Genomic DNA, 17654 nt, shown 5'->3' on the forward strand with positions numbered 1-17654 from the left:
TTCACATATTAGTCATTTTTATTTTTCGTTAGGATTTTATTTTTAAACTTATTAAAAATGAAATAGTATTTGGAAAAGAATCTACACCCAAATGAACTTAAAAACTGTGAAAGGGCAAGAAAATTCCTCTACCCATCACTTATTTGCATACCTGGCAACTCTGTTCGACGTTTCGCAAATAGAATGAAACGGTCTCCTTAGAATGCAAAACAAGTGTCTTCGGCGTGATAAGAGCGGCAATCAAACGATTTCATTATTTGGAGACACAATTACCAGTTGGAAAAGTATGCCCTAGGAGCAGTCGCTGGAGAGGCTACGTAGTCATCGTTACCAGCGATATGCAGAAGCAAGAGGAGGTGCTGTCGCGCCTGCGCCAGATACTAAACATATTTTTGCGCGATAACTTTTCCACAACCAACAATGTTTACTTTGAGAAGCTCCTCACGAATTTGCAGGCCAAGGGTAAGTGGGTGGTATCTGATGCCCATACTGATAGTAATATTAATTCCCAAACGATTTGTGTCCCTTCCTAGAGAATGCATATGTGCTGCAGGCTCCTTTTGTGGTCGACTGGGTGGACAAGTGCATGACCATGGTTATGGAGGACTTCGACAAAGTTCACCCGAAAGTGGTATCTTTTATGCTCAATCTGACCAGCTATCTGGCGGCCAATGAATGGATGATCCTGCGGTTGCGGGAGTTGGACATTGTTAACAGGTTGGAAATAACTATGAATGGGATACAATTTTAGTAAATTTATTTAGAAACTATTATCTTTTTTATAAGCCGAGCAAAGGTCATGACGATTTATAGAAGAAGAGAATAGCTTTCAAAATTGGTTACCTATCCTAGTACATAATTTTAATAATTAAATCTTTTTCAGAACAATAAAATTCTTACAAATGGATCGGTCCTACAGCCCCTCAATTAAATTGGGGGGCATCAGACTTATGAAGGGGATCGTGGTATATAGCATGGGGCTGGCTTTCCTGCGTATTCATCGAGCATGGAAACTACTCATCCAGTACTCGAACAATGATCACACCGTGTATGTGGTGCGGGAGGCCAGGGAACTGCTCTTCGAGATGCTGTACAAATTTTGCGATAAGCTTCATGATAAGGCGGTCACCCTGGAGTTGCTGGCCGAGATCATGAAGCCGATTCACGATAACCTGTATAAGATCCATGATGGAGAGGGTGAAGTGACTGCGATCCACATAAAGGTGGACGACAACGATCTGCTGCACAAGATCTCAGCGACCCTGGACCTACTCTCCTATATCCTGCAACAGACGCTGCTGCTGGAGGAGAGAACCAATTTAGTGGCCTTACTTAAGGAGTACCACGAGTTCGATTTTACAATTTGGAAACTCATCGATATGACGCACAATCCATACTTTATTGAGAAGATCTTCACCACGTTAAGTAGCTACAATTTCGCACTGCTGATGCACGAGAAGCTCCTAAATCCAGAAGCCACCGAACCGCCGGAGGAGTTCACTGAATTCGGGCTGTCATTTTTCAACCTCATGAAGTTCTGTATCACCCGCAAGGATGGATTAAGTTTCGTAAAGCTGGCGGAGTTAAATCACGTTCTATGGAAGAAGCTAGGTACGAGAGCGCCGAAGGAAATTGTCATCCAGCAGGAGCGTGTCACATTCGAGAATCAGCTTATTTGCTTCCATATGCTGCCGCTGCTCTTCTCCATGAAGTACGCAAAAACAATGGAGGCAGAAAACAAGGTGGAACTGTTCGACGCCTATGTCGTGAAGCTCTTAGAGATCTCCTGTGAGCAGACTTTGCGCCTGTGCTACAGCATGCGCGACGCCTTCTTCACTCCAGACGGCATGGGCTTGTCGTTGGTGACCCCCGGCTTGGCCAACAAATGCATTCACAGTTTGCTGTCATTGGAGAAGGTGCTGGATCGTGAACAGGCCGTCACCGTGTGCCAGGCTCTGTTGTATGTGCTACGGGAAGCTGTGGCCATGAATGCCATTACGAACGACTCTCAGGATGACTGCCACAGTGTGAGCAGCGCTGGCAGCACCTACCTGGAATTGTATCCTCGTGGCACCGAACTGGTCGTCAATGATCCACAAGTTCTGCACTCCGTCATGGTTGGCCTGCGCACCCTGATAGAGCGGTTCAAAATAACATGGAAGGAGTCTGTGGAGACTATTGGCCTAGTCAACTGCCTAGCTTTCGTTTTAGAAAACACCAACATGGATGCCAGAGTAAGCTAACTCTATATCTTTTTAAATTGGAAAATAATGATATATTTTATTTGTTACCTCTTAGTGTACGGTTCAGGCCTTGAAGCTGGTCCAGCTGGCTGTGGAGCACTTTCTTTCCCCGAACATGGCGCTGCTGGTAGATAACCTGCAGGGCTCAGCTTTAGTTTGTTTGGGCCCCATTATCGTTAAGCGGATGCACGACACAATGTGGGAGGTGCGTGACACCACATTGGAACTGACCACCTCCATTGCTAGCATCTCCCGCGTCAGTAAGTAGACTATCAATTATATCTCTTTCTAAGTTTATGACAAGGTTATACTTCCCCAGAATTTCCCGCCTTCCAACGGTTTCTAATCGACTCGCAGATACCTCCAATTGTCTACGAAATGGCGAAAAACGATGCAGAGCGCTATGTACGAGCGTCCGCCTTCAAGTGCCTGGCGGAAATGGTCTCTATAAACCTTTTATGGGAGAATGGTCTAAGTCAACTGGATCTTGTGGTAAGATCTTAAACAATTTTCACTTGAAGCTTTTCTCAAAATAATCTTATACTGTCAGGATCATTTACTTTATGTGATGTATCGGGAGAACGATGATATTGTTCGCGCCGAAGCTCTTATAACTCTTAGAAAGATTTATGAGCACCGGAAAATCCATCACAAGTACAAGAACACACTATTCTCCACGCTTAACTATTGTGTTGTTGGGGACCACCACACCGAAGTGAAAATGAATGCGTTGGAGTTCTGGAGGAGAGAGTTCTACCGTCAGTTCACCAACCAAGGCATGATAGACGGAGTCTTTCCCACAGTTACCTTCTCCAAGGAGCAGAAAAAGATTGTCACACTGACAGAAAAGGAGATCCAGACTAGTATCGCCAAGGTTTTTGGTGAGGTGCAGCAGTACGGATACTTTGGTATATTACTCAAGTGTCTACGGGAAGAGACCTCTAAAGAGGTGCTGGAATTTCTCATTAAGGGAGTAACTATAATGATGGAGAAATTTGAGAGATACAAGGGTATACTGGAGGAAATTGAAATGCGATCGCCCCTGGATATGGAACATTCCTCGTTTAATTTCCCATCAGAAGAGCCGACACCACCACCCCAGCAGTCAGAAACCAAACCTCCAATCAATCCCAGCGAAGCGGATGAGATTATCGAGGCGATTCTCAATTCGCAGGACCTCCAGCTTTTGGAGAAGGCGTTCGAGACTCAAATGCAGCTTAATGCAGATGAGAAACCTTCGGAAAAACGGCATATAGACGAGTTCTACTATAAGCAGTTTGCTATACCCTTGCGACAGTTTTTTGCGGAGCTGAAGGCTATCAACCCGGATCAAATTCTGAAACAACAAAAGGAGTGGTTCGAGTGCGAGGAGAGCTTCACATCGCTTCTGGATGATATACTGAGCGCGATAAAACGAGATGATGAGAATATGATCTCGGATTGCTATTAATCCGAGGCTAAGCCTATTTAAAGTCACTGTGAAGTAAAGTGTTTTTTCCTAACCAGAAACTATTTTTGATAAATTTGTATGAGATTTTATTCCACATCCAAACAATAAAAAAAAATTAAATTAATCTAAGCTATGCTATTAAGATAAGCTAAGATTTGCAATGCAAAATCAGAGGAAATAGGGCGCTTTCATTGTTTTGAGTTTAAGTAAGCAGTTCTGTTATTTTTAATTCAAATAGAAATTTGCGCTTTTTGGATTTATAAAATTAAAAATTGTGGAACAATAAAAATAATTCTTATGATTTACAAAAAAGCTTTAAAAATATGAACTTTTGAGGAATCACGCGCTCATCTCTGAAATTATGCGGCCAGAGTTGGCCGATTTGGCGTTAGGCTCAAACGGTTGGTATGATTTTTGTTCGCACAATCTGGTCACTCGTATCCGGCGCTGCAGCAAATAATAGCGGATCGCGTTCGAATTGTGCAGCCCGAAGCATAAATATTTAAGATAGCACTTAGCTCGTGGAAGATGCAGTGGCACAAGCGCAGGGCGAAGTAAAAATATGGCCTGCAAATTATGTCATAAATGTGAAAGTGTTTTTAGTTGCGCTGCAACAACAAAGTCAAATCGCAGAACTGCAGCCACAACAACACCAACTGCGGCACGCATGTGAAGGAGTACGAGTGGGTAGAAAAAAATCAATTGAGAAGGAAAATTGCATTTTCGCCGCCGCGTTCGAAACGAAAATAAGTGAAAGAAAAGTGAAATATATATATATATAGTATATATATATATAAAGTGCGTTCGGGGTGTGTAAGTGTGCGTAAGGAAATCGAGAAGAAGAAGAAGCAGTAGCAGCAGAAATAGCAAAAGGAGACAACAACCAACACAACAACAACAACAACACCGAGAGAAACCCGCCAGCAGCAACAACAACAACAATCAAAACGAGCAGCAGCCTAATAAAGAGCACAGAAAAAATGAGTTCAAGTTGTGAAAGGTGTGTGCCGTTACACTACAACTAGCATTACAACAACCAGCTAAAGCAAAAGCAACAAAAACAACAACAACAGAAACTAAAACAATTTCCAGACAACGCGAATGTCGAAATTGTGTATACAATTTATTAAGAAAGCAGGCGCAACAACAATGCAAAATTGCAGATGCTTTTGTTAAATAAATTGTCTCGAATGCAGTGCAAATGGGAGTGGGTGGGTGGTTGGGAGAAGTAAACTAACGGAAAGAGAGGCGGCATGCAAGGGGGAGGGTCAGGCGAAGCGCCTTTTGACAGCTGCGTGCTCCGGCGTGCGTGAGTGTCCGTGTGTGTGTGAGTGAGTGAGTGCGTTTGAGAGAACAGTGGCGTAAGCAGGATTTTTATCAATGGGGAAAGTAATTCTCCAAAAAGAAAAAAAATTAGTGGGTGGTACCACTGGGAGTATAAATTAATTGCCAGAGAGTATGACTGATCTAACCCCCCTTCCAACACGCCCCTGTGTTGACCTGCGTGTGTGGGTTGCGTGCAGTTCCTTACCTTGATTAAATATTAGATTTATGCATTTTCGGGCATTTTCAAGCTGGAAGTCTGAAAGGCTGCTGCAAAATCGATTTTCTAGCAAGGCGCGGCAACAAGCGCCGTCCGCTAAACGCCAAAAGTGCCAAAAAGAGAGCCAGAGAGTGCTAACACCCTCTCTTCAAACCCGCCTTAGTATCTGTGTGTGTGTGTCATGGTGGAAGGACTGCAATTTTCGAATAAGGAAAAACCGGAAAATGTTTAACAAAATGTCTTTGTTTGTGTGAGAGAAGAAGAAAAACCCCCAAAAACATACTTTTTTTTTTTTTAATATCTACAAAATACAAAGTATCTGGTAGTTACCTCGCCCGAGAAGCATTCCTGAAATGTTTTTTTTTTTGGGGCGCTCGGAGCTAAAATAGAAGCAATCGCATTTAATGCCTTATTTATGTGTATTTCTCGCCTCTTGCTTTTCTCGCTGGATTCTGGATGGGATCTTCGTTCCGGATACACAGAATAGAATGGGTGGAGATCATCGAGCCGCGCACCAAGGACCACATGTACGCCAATCTCACCACCGGCGAATGTGTTTGGGATCCACCAGAAGTAAGTACCACCATCACAAATGTATCTATCTATGTATCTATGATCATCAAAATAAAGTATCTTGAAGATCCTCTGGCAGTTCATTAACCTCTTCATTGATTAATTAAAGTATCTTATGCGACGGCTGGTTGTTTAATTATCATTCTGGGTCACTCGTTTGCACAATTTTTTTCATTCGCTTGTGTTGGGCTTGCAAATTTCGTAACCTACTTCGCCGCGTGGCGTGACCAAGGTTAATTATATTAAAATAACTTTCGGATGATGCTTATAGCCCGCATCCCATAACTATTCTGATATAACAGTCAAGAAAAAGTAATTCAAGCCTATTTTATGCCGTGTTTGATTATTTTTCCTCAAAAGAGAAAAGAGTTTTCTGAAAGAAGATACTTTTCCTTTTTGAAAGAAAGCTTAGCTTCCATGGAAAGTCTAATGTTTGCTTAAATCTTGTCTTTATCCTTTGTATCCTTTTTTCCCTGGCCTGTTTGGGTAATGCGGCAACACAAAAAGGTGTTGCAGGCTAATAACTTTGGTCTCGCCCGCCGGGCCAAGCTGAAACGCAAACATCGCCCAGACTATCCTCCATTTAGTCTTCCTTTTCGGTTTCGTTTTTCCCACCTCCTGTTCCTGCCCCTTGCCCCCTGTCTCTTGCCCGGAAGTAGTGAAAATTTCATTGATTTTGTTCCTGGCCTGCAATGTCCTCGTTTCGCTCCTGATTGCACACACATGGCTCATACTATAGTGTTTAAAAAAATAGTATAAATATTTTTAGATTTCTTAAAAAATATAAGATATGATTTTTGATTCGAATTTTTAAACTGGAGACTCTTTTAGTTACTATTTGAGGCTTGTTAGTTAATTATTTTAATGAAAACCTATTTTTTTACCCCCAAGTGTTAGTGCAGGGCATGTCCTGCTTCCTTAATGAAAAGGCTGGCATGCAGAGCTGCGACTGTGGGCGTGATGTCCCTTTGACGCCATGATTTATTGCCCGTCCGGCGTCCTGCCCTCCACTCTTGGGAGCCAGAGCCATACTGCAGTAAACCCTCTCACTCTCTTTCCAATACCCTTCTCGAGTATTTATTTATGTGCATTTCATTTCTCTTTTCTGTTCACTCTCACTCTCTTTTGGAGTCACACTCACAGGAGCATGAGGAAACAGGAACAAAAATGAAAGAAAAAAAAGAATAAACAAGTTAAAAATATAATTAAAGCAATGACTTATAATTATTGATTAGTAAAAGGTTATTAGGTATTTATTAAATACTAAAAAAAAACCTTAACATTAGCTTAGTTTTTTAACTCAAAAGAGGACTCAATCGACACTTCCTTCTCCTTTTTGTTGTTCGTCCTAACGGGAAAACAAAAAACCTGCCCTCGTTTCGGTATCTGATTGCAGTTGCCGGTGGCACTTCCCCTCGAGAAGTTGAGGAAGTGAATCCTTTTCACTGCGCCATATAATCCGCACAATTTATGCAGAGCTGCGTGAAAAAGACATTATTAACAGAGGGTGATCACCGTACCCCTCTCCTCTTTGTTCTTTTCATTCATTATTCCACCCCCTCGGTTTTCTAACTTTCTTTAAATTGGCAACATTCAGGTCGTCTTCTTGTTGTTCCTTTTCTTTTGTTCAGTTTTTTTTTTTTACAGTTGTCTGTGGGCCAAGTTGCAGTTAGTTTGTTTTGGACTTGTTTGCACTTGTTCAGACATGTCACAGGCGCAGGGAAATGGGGAAAAGTATATATTTTTTAATGAAAAAACTATTCTAGATGGAGTTTGTTATTATTTTTTTAATAATTAAAATAGAATTTAAAATTTCTCTCACTGCATTTGTGATATAGACTCTACTACGCCCTCTGTACGTGATTTGAAATTTATTCGCAGTGTGGAAAGAGACAATTTTTTTTTATTATAACTCAAAATTACTTCCCGCCCCCTGCCTCTCCCTGGTCTTTGTCATCTTTTTCATACTTTTTTCTTTAATTTTTTGTTGTTGTTTTTTTGCTCATTTGCTTTGTAAAACTTCCGGTTGAGAGCGGAGGGAGACACAGAAGCAGAAGAAGAAGCAGCAGCGCCAACGGAAGAAAGCGCCCCACAAGAAAAGTTGCCCACACGTTGCACGTCCACTTGCCCCATCCCGTCCCGTTTCACGTTTCATGTTACGAAACCCGCCTCGAACCACGAACCTCTGCTCGGACCAGAAGCCCGGAGTGGCGGCGAAGGTGAAGTCTCTCTAAACGGTTAATGTTCACGTGCGTCCGCCGGCGTCGTCACCTATTCTTTCAATCCTCCGCAGCGGGATGGTGCAATCCGGTCCCCAAGAGAGGTCTCCCCTCTTATATGACCAGACCCCGATCTGGGTCTTCTTCTTCTTCATGTGCTACGCAATCGTCAAAGTATTTCAAAGTTTTATTGTGTTTTCTTGGTGGCTTTTAATGGGTATAAGGGGTATACAAGGCTATAGAAGAGTTATAAGGATTTTAGATGGTTTCAAAATATTATAAATCGACTAAAAGGGGTCTTGGGGGCGGTACTTAGTCTTGGAGTCAGTAGAGAGCCAGTAAGTATCATCTAAAGATTGTAGATGATTTAAAAATATTATAATAAAAGAGTTCTAAAGATTGTAGATGGTTTAAAAATATTATAATTTGACTAGAATAGGTCTAGGTACTCGGTACTTAGTCTTAAAGTTAGTAGAGAGTTAGTAAGTACTGAGTTTGAAGGCTTTAGAGTCCCTGCTTTCTTAAAGATTGTTCTAAAGATTAAATATGATTTAGAAATATTATATTTCGACTAGAAAATAAGGGGTATAAGGGGGATATATGACTAATGAAGGGTTCTAAAGAGTGTAGATGATTAAAAAATAATTGTAATTCGAATAGAATAGCTCTTAGTAATGTAATTAGTCTTGTAGTTGGTCGATAGCCAGTGATTACTAAGTTACTGTTGTGATAAGTAAGTACTAATCACCCATATATGACTATGGAAGAGTTCTAAAGATTGTAGATGATTTCAAAAATATTGTAGTTCGACTAGAGTTTAAGGGTTATAAGGGGTTTATATGACTATAAAAGAGTTCTAAACTCTATTATAATTCGACAAGAATAGGCCTTAAGATTCTAATAAATATTAGAAATAGTAGTGACCCCTTGAGTACTGACTTTGATGACTATGAAGACCCTGCCTTCTATTCGCCCATTGCCTTCTTGGGCCAAGCCGTTTCCTGTGGTGGCCCTAACCACGCTTTTGGGCCTCTTCCGCTTGGCATGGCTCAATTTGAAAGCAATTACGAAGCCAATTAAATGTGCATAAATATTGCTAATGAATAGAAACATTGAGTTGTGAAATCCCCTTGCGATTCGGCGCATAAGGTCACTTACTTAGTCATGTATTGTGGTGGAGCTTAACCGCGATGAGCCTGCTCTGGTGAGCCAGCTGCCTATATGTCATTTGAATAACGATTATGTCGATCCAAATTGAGTTTATTGCGGAGATTGAACTATTCTCCGGCGCCCGTATCATAAATAAGTTCAAGACTCGATCACAGATCTATAAATAAGGTCGATTCCCTCGTCGGGAATGTGAAACATGTGCCCCTCAAGCTCATCTATAGCCGGGACGGGCCGGGCTGGGCCATAATCTATAAATCGGAGAACTTATTGTTATGTCTTGGGTCTGGGAGCCATTCAGTTGGGAAATATTTGCATAAATTCGAAACTCAAATCGGGAGAGAATACTTCCGTCTGACAACAATTCAATTCCATTGATTGGACCTCGCTTTTGGGGACACATTCCATTCCACAGTCCATTCCTCCACATGCCACATGCCGCCAGCCCGGTAGTCCCGATATTATCGGCTGCTATTTTGGGATCTGTGCTGGGCTTTAATATTCGCCCTGATGATGACCTAATTTTCCATATTTTTCGTTTAGTGGCTATTTTTTGGTTGCATGATTCACTCTCAGATGGTGGGGGGGCAGCCAGAACTGACCTCGGTCATTGGGGGCCTCGGGAACTCAACTCGATTAGAAGCATTGTGCGTGGCACGCTTCTTCGCCTCGATCGGCCGGTCGGCCGGCCCACTTGCCGCTGATTAAGACTGGGAATTGTTTTTCAATTGAATGGAGGAGATAACATGTCTCAGGGATCTGTACTTGAGGCTCCAGTTGCTTCCAGTTGCAACGCAATGAGCTTTAATTGGGAAATAGTGACCGTTTCAACAAAGAAACTTTCACAATATATCCATCTAGAGTGCCTCATCATAGAATGATTATCGAGAACGATGAACCACATCCCTTTGTGGTCGCATTTTTCATCTTATACGAAGGCATACGGGGCGTATGAGTAATGGTTCTTCACAAAGAATTCTTGATCTATAGACTGGTGAGTCTCTTTGAAGGGAAATACAGATTTTAAATGAAATATTTTATATTTTTAAAGAGATTTTATAATAGATTTTATAGAAATCAAAGTAAGTAAGAGTTTTAAGAGAGTTGAAGTAAGTATTGTGTTTAATATTTAACAATTCTTACTTCAAAAGCTACTTAAAAACACAGAGTATTAAGGCACTTTTGTAACATTTTTAATCACTTTTGAATTAATTAAAAATTACTTCCACAAATGGCTACTTTTCAGGCCACTGTTAGAGATTAAGATGTAGGCCAGAGACAGAGACCTCCTCCCTTCGCATTGTTTTTGTGGAAATCCATAATAATTACAAAAATATTTGGAATATCGTACAAGGCCACAAATGAGGTCGCCCCTCGCTTGATGTTTCTTTTTATAGTCCATCTCTCATTACGGCCTCTCTGGAGGAGGCATCATCATGGGAGTGGGCTTTCGAGGGGGAGGAACCTGCAATCTGGATGAATGGCTGACTGACTGACTGACGGAGTGACTGACTAACTGTCAGTTGGAAATGCGAATAGCGTAACGAGACGACATCTCTACTGGGTGGCCTTGCACCCAGAGCTACTCCCCATCCTTCTCCTCCATTCAGTAAGCGTCTGGTCGCGCCCACAAATTATGCAACATGCAACGCCGGGTGGAAATTCGTAATGGAAATGAAAACCAGAAATGGGAAGCAGCCATGCCGAAAGCTTTCATTTGCAGCCACTCATTGTTGTTGCTATCAGTGGCGAGCTGTTGCCACAATAACAACAACAAGGGAGGAGGGAGGAGGCAGGCAGTGGCAGCTTGTGGCAGATTAAATACAAAAACAACAAACCACCACCCACTTGGGCCGCAGGAAGGGCAGCAGGAACTGTAGGACTGAAGGACTGTGGGCGTTGGGTGGTGGCCAGTGGGCTTTAAGCGCATCTGCAGCGCAAAAGTTCAAGGTCAGCGTGCTGCCTCTGCCACTGCCTCTGGCCCTGCCACTGCATCTGCCACTGCCACTGCATTTTGCAGAAATAACCCTGACTTCTGGGCAAGATGGAGCGAGCGAGATGAGGCGGATTAAGCACACGCGCCACACCACCAAGGCCAAATAGCTGCGAGGATGTGGGGGATTCTTCAAAAGAGAATATATATATTGCAAAAAAAATAAAGATTAATCCAACTTTTGATTAAAATATTAATTGGTTTTGAGGTAATTGTTGTCTGTTACATTTTTCTCAGTGCCTTGAAGCTTCGAGAGGAGACCCACTTGCACTTGCCCAGCACTTGTTGTATTTGCTCGGCAGATAAAACCCTTCAGATTGCGATTATAAATACCCACACCCCACACCCACACTCAAGTCTGCTGATTAAGCCAGAAGAGAAGCCCTCGAGCCGAGATACCAAAATAAATATGCTTTTGTCTTGGATTGTTGGATAATTCAAGAGAAGGGATCACGAAAGCCTCCCGCTCTTGAGAAATCATCCGAATATTTTCGGCTCTGGTGTCAGTTCTGGAGAAAATGCTGCAAAAATATAAAATATATAGCGATTGTAGATGGAACGTGCTGAAATATAAGCATATATGTATAGAATATGAGAACAGTAGTTAGATATTTAATGAAACTTGCCACTTCTCTTCATGGGCAGAGTCTCGAAAGTACACCTTTCTGGTCGTCTCTGCAGGAAGTAAAGAGCCAAGACCCATAAGAAAGCGAGTCTGGTGTGACTCACGATTTGCATAAATAGGTTGGAGAACATCCGGACGGGTCGGCTGCATCGATTGAATCAATCTTTATTCGTATTCATGAGCGTTTCTAATCCAACTAATGGCGCAGCCCACGTGCTCCCCCATTTTTTTTATCAACCCATATCATACCACACCCACACAACAGACCAGATGATCCACACAGAGTTCCCCCCACAGAGCTTGCCACGCGTTCCACGTTCCACCAGTACTCATTCCCGTTCCGTTCTCGCTTTACAGGATGTGCCAATTAAGCGGACCGACTCATCGCAATGGTGGGAACTGTTCGATACGAATACCCAGAGGTTCTACTACTACAATGCGGCCACGCAGAAGACCGTCTGGCACCGGCCGAGCAAGTGCGACATCATTCCGCTGGCCAAGCTCCAGACTCTCAAACAGAACACCGATCCCAGCGAGCGTCGCGAACAGACCACACCCCAGAAACATCCTGCCCAGCAGCAGCAGCAGCAGCCACCGCAGCAGCAACAGCAACCGAATCTCCCCCAGCAACAGCAACCGTCGCCCATGTCGGGGCCGAACAAGAAGGGACGCAGCCAGCAGAGGATCAGCGGTGGCAATGGGGCGGTGGCCAGTTCCGAGGAGAAGCTGGCTGGCAGCGAAGTGATCTCTAGTCCGCGGGGCCGTCAGAGCTTTCGGTGAGTTGGTTATTGGGTTGAGTAACCTCATCGGATTTTATTTGATTTTTTGTTTATTTGTGTGTTTCCATTCCCATTTGTTTACATTCCATTTTGGGGCATCTTCTGCAGCGTCGGCACGGGTGACTCATCCCGCTCCATGGACCCTCAGCAGCAGCAGCAGCATCCACAGGCCTACGGCTCCAGGCGTTCGCAAGGTGAGTGCTTGTCCTCGTTTGTAAGCTCTCGCGATGACTCATCCCGGTATCGATTTCCCACGACAGACTCCTGCAATCATTACAAGGAGTCGGGCAAGTCCAGTGACTCGAGCCTGTCCAGTGCGCATGGCTACAGGCGCTTCAATGACGGCGGCGGCGGTGGAGGAGGTACTCCCGGGTCGGGTCATGCGGACAACCTGCGCCTCAGCTCCCTGCAGAAGCACCAGCGTGGCGGCGGCAAGGACAATGGAGGGTAAGTGGTCTTGGCTTCTGCAGCATCCCATCACCACCATTGTCACTCATTCTTGCTTTTGTTTCGGTGTTGGCTTCCGTTTCCTGATCCGCCTTCAGCTTTGAGATGCTGCAAGAGAGCCCCAGTTCGCATAACCTGCCGCATGGTAGCACCTCCACATCCTCATCCTATGCCGGGGGCAGTGGCTACGGGGACAAGTACTTCGACCACCAGTTGCTGCCCAACCACATTCAGGGCTACTCCTCCAAGTCGTCCGACATCGCCTCACCGACTCACTCCATTCATACGCCTCAGTCCCAGAAGAAGAAGGTGTCGCCCGATGCCTCTGCTCCGCCGGCTCTCTTCAATTACGCACAACAGCAGCACCAGCAGAGAAGCGCACAACGCAGTGGCGGCAGCAGTGCCGGAACACCTGCATCCGGAAAATCCTATGCCGGAGGTAAGGGAAATCCCCATCCTTTAAAGACAATAATTAACTTGAAGTGGCTTTTCAGATCGCGAGTACAAGGTGTCGCTGGCGAGGTCTGGAAGCTTCATGTCCTCCTCGATCAACCCCGCCGCCGCCGGACATCACAGCAAGTCCTACCGCAAGAGCAGCGCAGAGGCGGCCAACGGAGGAGCGGCCAGCGACGACTCGATGCATGAGAAGTACTTCAAGTCCGTGGAGAACACGCCACTCTCTCGCCGCCGGCACACCACGAATGCGGCCAAGAGTGGCGGTGGAGCTGGAGGTGCCAGTGGCAGCAACACGGCCACGAGTACGGCGGGCAGCGGAAGCAGCAGCCACAAGAAGCATTCGAGCGACTCGAGCCCACAGAGTCCGATCAGTCCGCAGACGAAGAGCTCGCGGCAGGCGAAGACGAGTGCCACCAGTGCACTGCCCCAGCTGCAGCTGCAACACTCGCCCCGGCTGCAGGAGCCGAGCCACAGCCTGGACCTGCATAGTCTGAGGGTATCGCTGGGAAAGACAGGTCCGATTTCGCCGGGAGGCAATCCAGAGAACCTCGGTCTAATGACACATTCTTCGCGCGGCTCCAACGACTCGGCCCGCCACCGCCAGAAGTCCAATAACTCGACTGCGAATCGGTCACAAACACACCACTATCCGGAACAGGGATCGCTGAGGCACAGCGCCAGCTCCAGTCTGGACAAGAGAGGTTACCATGGAGGTGGTGGGTCTGGAGTCGGAGCTGGCGGGGAGAAGCGTCGGTCCAAGCAGCACCACTACCACCAGCAGGCGGACAATAGCGACGTGGAGTATGACAATGGGAACATCTCGCCGCTGTATACAAACTGGGATCAGGAGATGCCCCACCTCCTGCCCCTGAAGCACTACATCCTCGAGCAGGCGAAGCTCTCGGGGCGCTACGACTACCGTGGCGGAGATGGCGGCGACTCGGACTCTTACCATTCGGACAGCCAATCGGAACACTCGCTGTCCGGCCACGAGCCAGACAACGAGGATTCCGACGGCGGGTCGGACACGCATGGTGGATACCTGGAGCACAACTACGGGATAATCGACGATTATGCCAACATGGGCGATAGCGTGTCCTACTACGCCTATCAGTGTCCGCCGTACGATATCGCCGCAAGGGAGGATATGTGAGTAAAGCGATGACCTAGGGTTGCTTCTATACTTACTCATTTCTGGTATTTCAGTTCCGACAACGTAGAAGCTGTGCTTGAGGGGATCGGCGGGAATGCAACCGAGTCCTCGCCGGCTGCTGCTCCCAAGCCAAAGCCCCGCTACCAGATCTCATATTACGACACGGTATCACATAGTCCTGGTGGCGGTTACCACGGCCAACAGCTGTACTCGAATACTCCGCCGTACCCCAGTCACGGACATGGGGGCCACCACGTACCGCCGCCGACGCTCCCCAACCAGCAGCAACACCACCAGCAGCAGCTTCATTTGGACCCCAGCGACGCCAAGCAGACTCAGTCACAAACTTTGCCCTCGCCCAATCGCCAGATCTCGCGGCTGGCAGGAGCTGGTCACCAGGGTGCGGGACCTGGATCCAGACTGGGACCGGGAGCAGTTACTTCAACCAAAGAAGATATTATCGGGCAGCAGGAGTCGCGGGTGGGTGGAGCGCCTGCCAGCCTGTCTCGGGGTAGTCATAAGTTGGCACCGCCATCGCTGAAGCCCACCATTCAGCAGATATTCCCGCCCAGCGATCGGGCACCGGGCATGGGCGCCACCTTGGCGTGCATGAAGGAATGTGATATCGAGAAGTTCGCCGCCGACAATCTGAATCTGCACTCGAAGGGCCTCTTCCGGAAGAAGGCTTCGGTTCGGGACATGCTGAGCTGGACAGCGGAGGCCATCAGCAGACCTATGCTGGCTCTGTCCAGGGACAAGGCGGACAAGAAGACGGCCATTGAAATTTTCAAGCTGGTCCAGATCTACATGGCGGATCGCAAAGCTCGCTCGGGTATGACCCTGAACTCGGTGGCGATTGATATCATTTGCGCATCCTTGCCGCAGCAGCAGTGAGTTCATCCACTTCCTCTCCAACACTTATGTTTAGTAATCCTTTAAAATGTACTTCCAGATTAAGGGATGAGTTGTACGTCCAGCTGTGTCGGCAGACAACGGAGAATCCCAAGCGGGAGTCGCTTATCCGGGGATGGGAGCTGATGGCCATTTGTCTCTCCTTTGTACCACCCTCGCTGACGTTCCAGCCCACTCTGCTGAAGTGAGTTTTGAAATCTTTCGTCACAATAAGGAAAAGCTTAATGGAAACCCTTTCTTGCAGCTATGTGAATCGACATCGCGATCCTTCGTTCGGCACCAACTTCATGGAAGTGAGCAAGTGGCCCATCCACGTGCAGATCTCCCACTATGCCACCGTCTGTTGTCGGCGCTTGGATCGCATCGGTAGCAGCGGACGAAGACTGGCCAAGAAGCCCTCAGAGGACGAGGTGGAACAGGCTCGGGTAAATGATTTAAATTTTGACTATAACTTTAAGAACTATGAAAATAATGCGATTATCCCTTCCAGCAACAAATCCTGAGGAACAGCATGTTTGGCAACACGTTGAATGAGGTGATGGATCTGCAAAAGGACAAGTTTCCCTTCCGCAAGCTGCCCTGGATTCAAACAACGCTATCCGAGCACGTACGTATTTGGAGGGATGGAAAAGAGGGAAGAGAAATATAATTTTAATGTTACTTTCAGGTGCTACTCCTTAATGGAAAGCAAACCGAGGGCATCTTTCGGGTCTCCGCGGATGTGGATGAGGTGAACTGCATGAAGAATCGACTGGATCGGTGGGATGTTCCTGACTATAAAAACACTTTGGGTAAGGATCAGTTCGGACGGATTGGGATGTGTTATTCTAAATAATATTATTGCTTTTCTATCCAAAGTTGATGCCCATGCGCCAGCCAGTCTGCTAAAGCTGTGGTACCGAGAGCTGTACGATCCGCTCATACCGGACGCCTACTATGAGGATTGCGTTAACACCGAGGATCCCGACAAAGCCAAAGAAATAGTTAATAAGTTGCCTGAAATTAATCAGTTGGTAAGACAATATCTTCACACAAAATAAGAGCTTTAAAATAATGGAATTTCATTGAATTTCAGGTTCTAACGTATCTAATACATTTTCTGCAACAATTCTCCAACCCCGAGGTGGTGAGCTGCACCAAAATGGACTCCTCGAACCTGGCCATGGTGTTTGCGCCGAATTGCCTGCGCTGCACGTCCGAGGACCCCAAGGTGATACTGGAGAACGCGCGCAAGGAGATGTCCTTCATGCGCACCCTCATCCAGCACATGGACACGTCGCACGTGTCCAACTTGGTCTGAAGGACAGACGCGGTGGCAGATGCAGCCCCTACCTAAGAACCTCTCTACCCATATGTAAAAGTTATTAACCTATCTTAACTTACTACCTACCAAAATCTAACTTAAACTCAATTTGTATTTATGGAATGGTTGCCGAGCGAGGAATCCTAACTCCTACTTTAACTTTAACTCGTTTTGCTACTCGAATTTTTCTTACTAACTGCTACCAAAACCAAATGTAATCGGACCTATTTTAGTTTCGTAATGTCTCTAGGCAGTCTTTGTTAAGAACAAACTCGAACAAATACTCGAAGATCGTGTAACTCGTAGTGCTTTTTTAAACCAAAAATAACTAAAAGATGAACCGAATCCAAATCCAAAAAGCCGTAAAGCCGTAAACTCAATGTGTGCATGCCTAGAAATGTGTCAAATTGTAGTTGAATTAATTTATTTTGCATTTTCACAATTGTTTTTCTTTAAATAGAATTTAAATCAAAGCAAGTAAGCAAATACTCAAAGCAACTCTAACTCTCAAACAAAATGTGAAGCAAAGCAAACCTTGAACAACTTCGCGCGAAGCCTATAAATAGTTATAATATAAAGCTAAAGATAAAGTAAATTAAACTCTTGTTCATTTGCATAAATAAAAGAATGAAAATAAATCAATAAACCAATGTTCGAATGAAGTATTATTCAATGGGAGAGTTGGGGGGAGAAACCCAACCCCACAAAGCTTAGAAAATGAAATGATTTTGATATTACCGGGGAGTAACATATTTATGCCCAATTTTGTAGTCATTTGAAACCGTTTGTCT

At 45.3% G+C, this 17654-nt stretch overlaps 2 protein-coding genes across 2 annotated transcripts; both read left to right on the forward strand.

Moving 5' to 3' along the window:
- The first annotated feature begins 158 nt into the window (after positions 1-158).
- On the forward strand, positions 159-3817 carry LOC6501290. The gene is made up of 6 exons (XM_001954897.4): positions 159-462; positions 534-717; positions 884-2234; positions 2299-2503; positions 2563-2735; positions 2794-3817. Exons 1-6 carry the CDS (start codon positions 339-341, stop codon positions 3691-3693), a joined length of 2937 nt encoding a protein of 978 aa, XP_001954933.1. The 5' UTR covers positions 159-338; the 3' UTR covers positions 3694-3817.
- Positions 3818-4087: 270 nt separating this feature from the next.
- On the forward strand, positions 4088-17517 carry LOC6501291 (filaggrin). The gene is made up of 14 exons (XM_032451761.2): positions 4088-4693; positions 5719-5809; positions 12171-12589; positions 12701-12786; positions 12853-13039; positions 13138-13478; positions 13534-14644; positions 14702-15538; positions 15601-15744; positions 15805-15985; positions 16051-16167; positions 16228-16351; positions 16419-16573; positions 16636-17517. Exons 1-14 carry the CDS (start codon positions 4674-4676, stop codon positions 16858-16860), a joined length of 4038 nt encoding a protein of 1345 aa, XP_032307652.1. The 5' UTR covers positions 4088-4673; the 3' UTR covers positions 16861-17517.
- The last annotated feature ends 137 nt before the right edge of the window (positions 17518-17654 follow it).

Source organism: Drosophila ananassae, chromosome 2L, assembly GCF_017639315.1.
Source record: "Drosophila ananassae strain 14024-0371.13 chromosome 2L, ASM1763931v2, whole genome shotgun sequence".
Taxonomy (NCBI): Eukaryota; Metazoa; Arthropoda; class Insecta; order Diptera; family Drosophilidae; genus Drosophila; species Drosophila ananassae.

Bases quoted from the DNA above. Each gene is read 5' to 3' on its own strand.
- LOC6501291 (XM_032451761.2), top strand. From the start codon at position 4,674: ATGAGTTCAAGTTGTGAAAG. The intron at 4,694-5,718 runs GTGTGTGCCGTT...CCGGATACACAG, and splicing joins ATGAGTTCAAGTTGTGAAAG to AATAGAATGGGTGGAGATCA. The intron at 16,574-16,635 runs GTAAGACAATAT...ATTGAATTTCAG, and splicing joins TGCCTGAAATTAATCAGTTG to GTTCTAACGTATCTAATACA.
- LOC6501290 (XM_001954897.4), top strand. From the start codon at position 339: ATGCAGAAGCAAGAGGAGGTGCTGTCGCGCCTGCGCCAGATACTAAAC. The intron at 463-533 runs GTAAGTGGGTGG...GTCCCTTCCTAG, and splicing joins CACGAATTTGCAGGCCAAGG to AGAATGCATATGTGCTGCAG. The intron at 718-883 runs GTTGGAAATAAC...AATCTTTTTCAG, and splicing joins GAGTTGGACATTGTTAACAG to AACAATAAAATTCTTACAAA.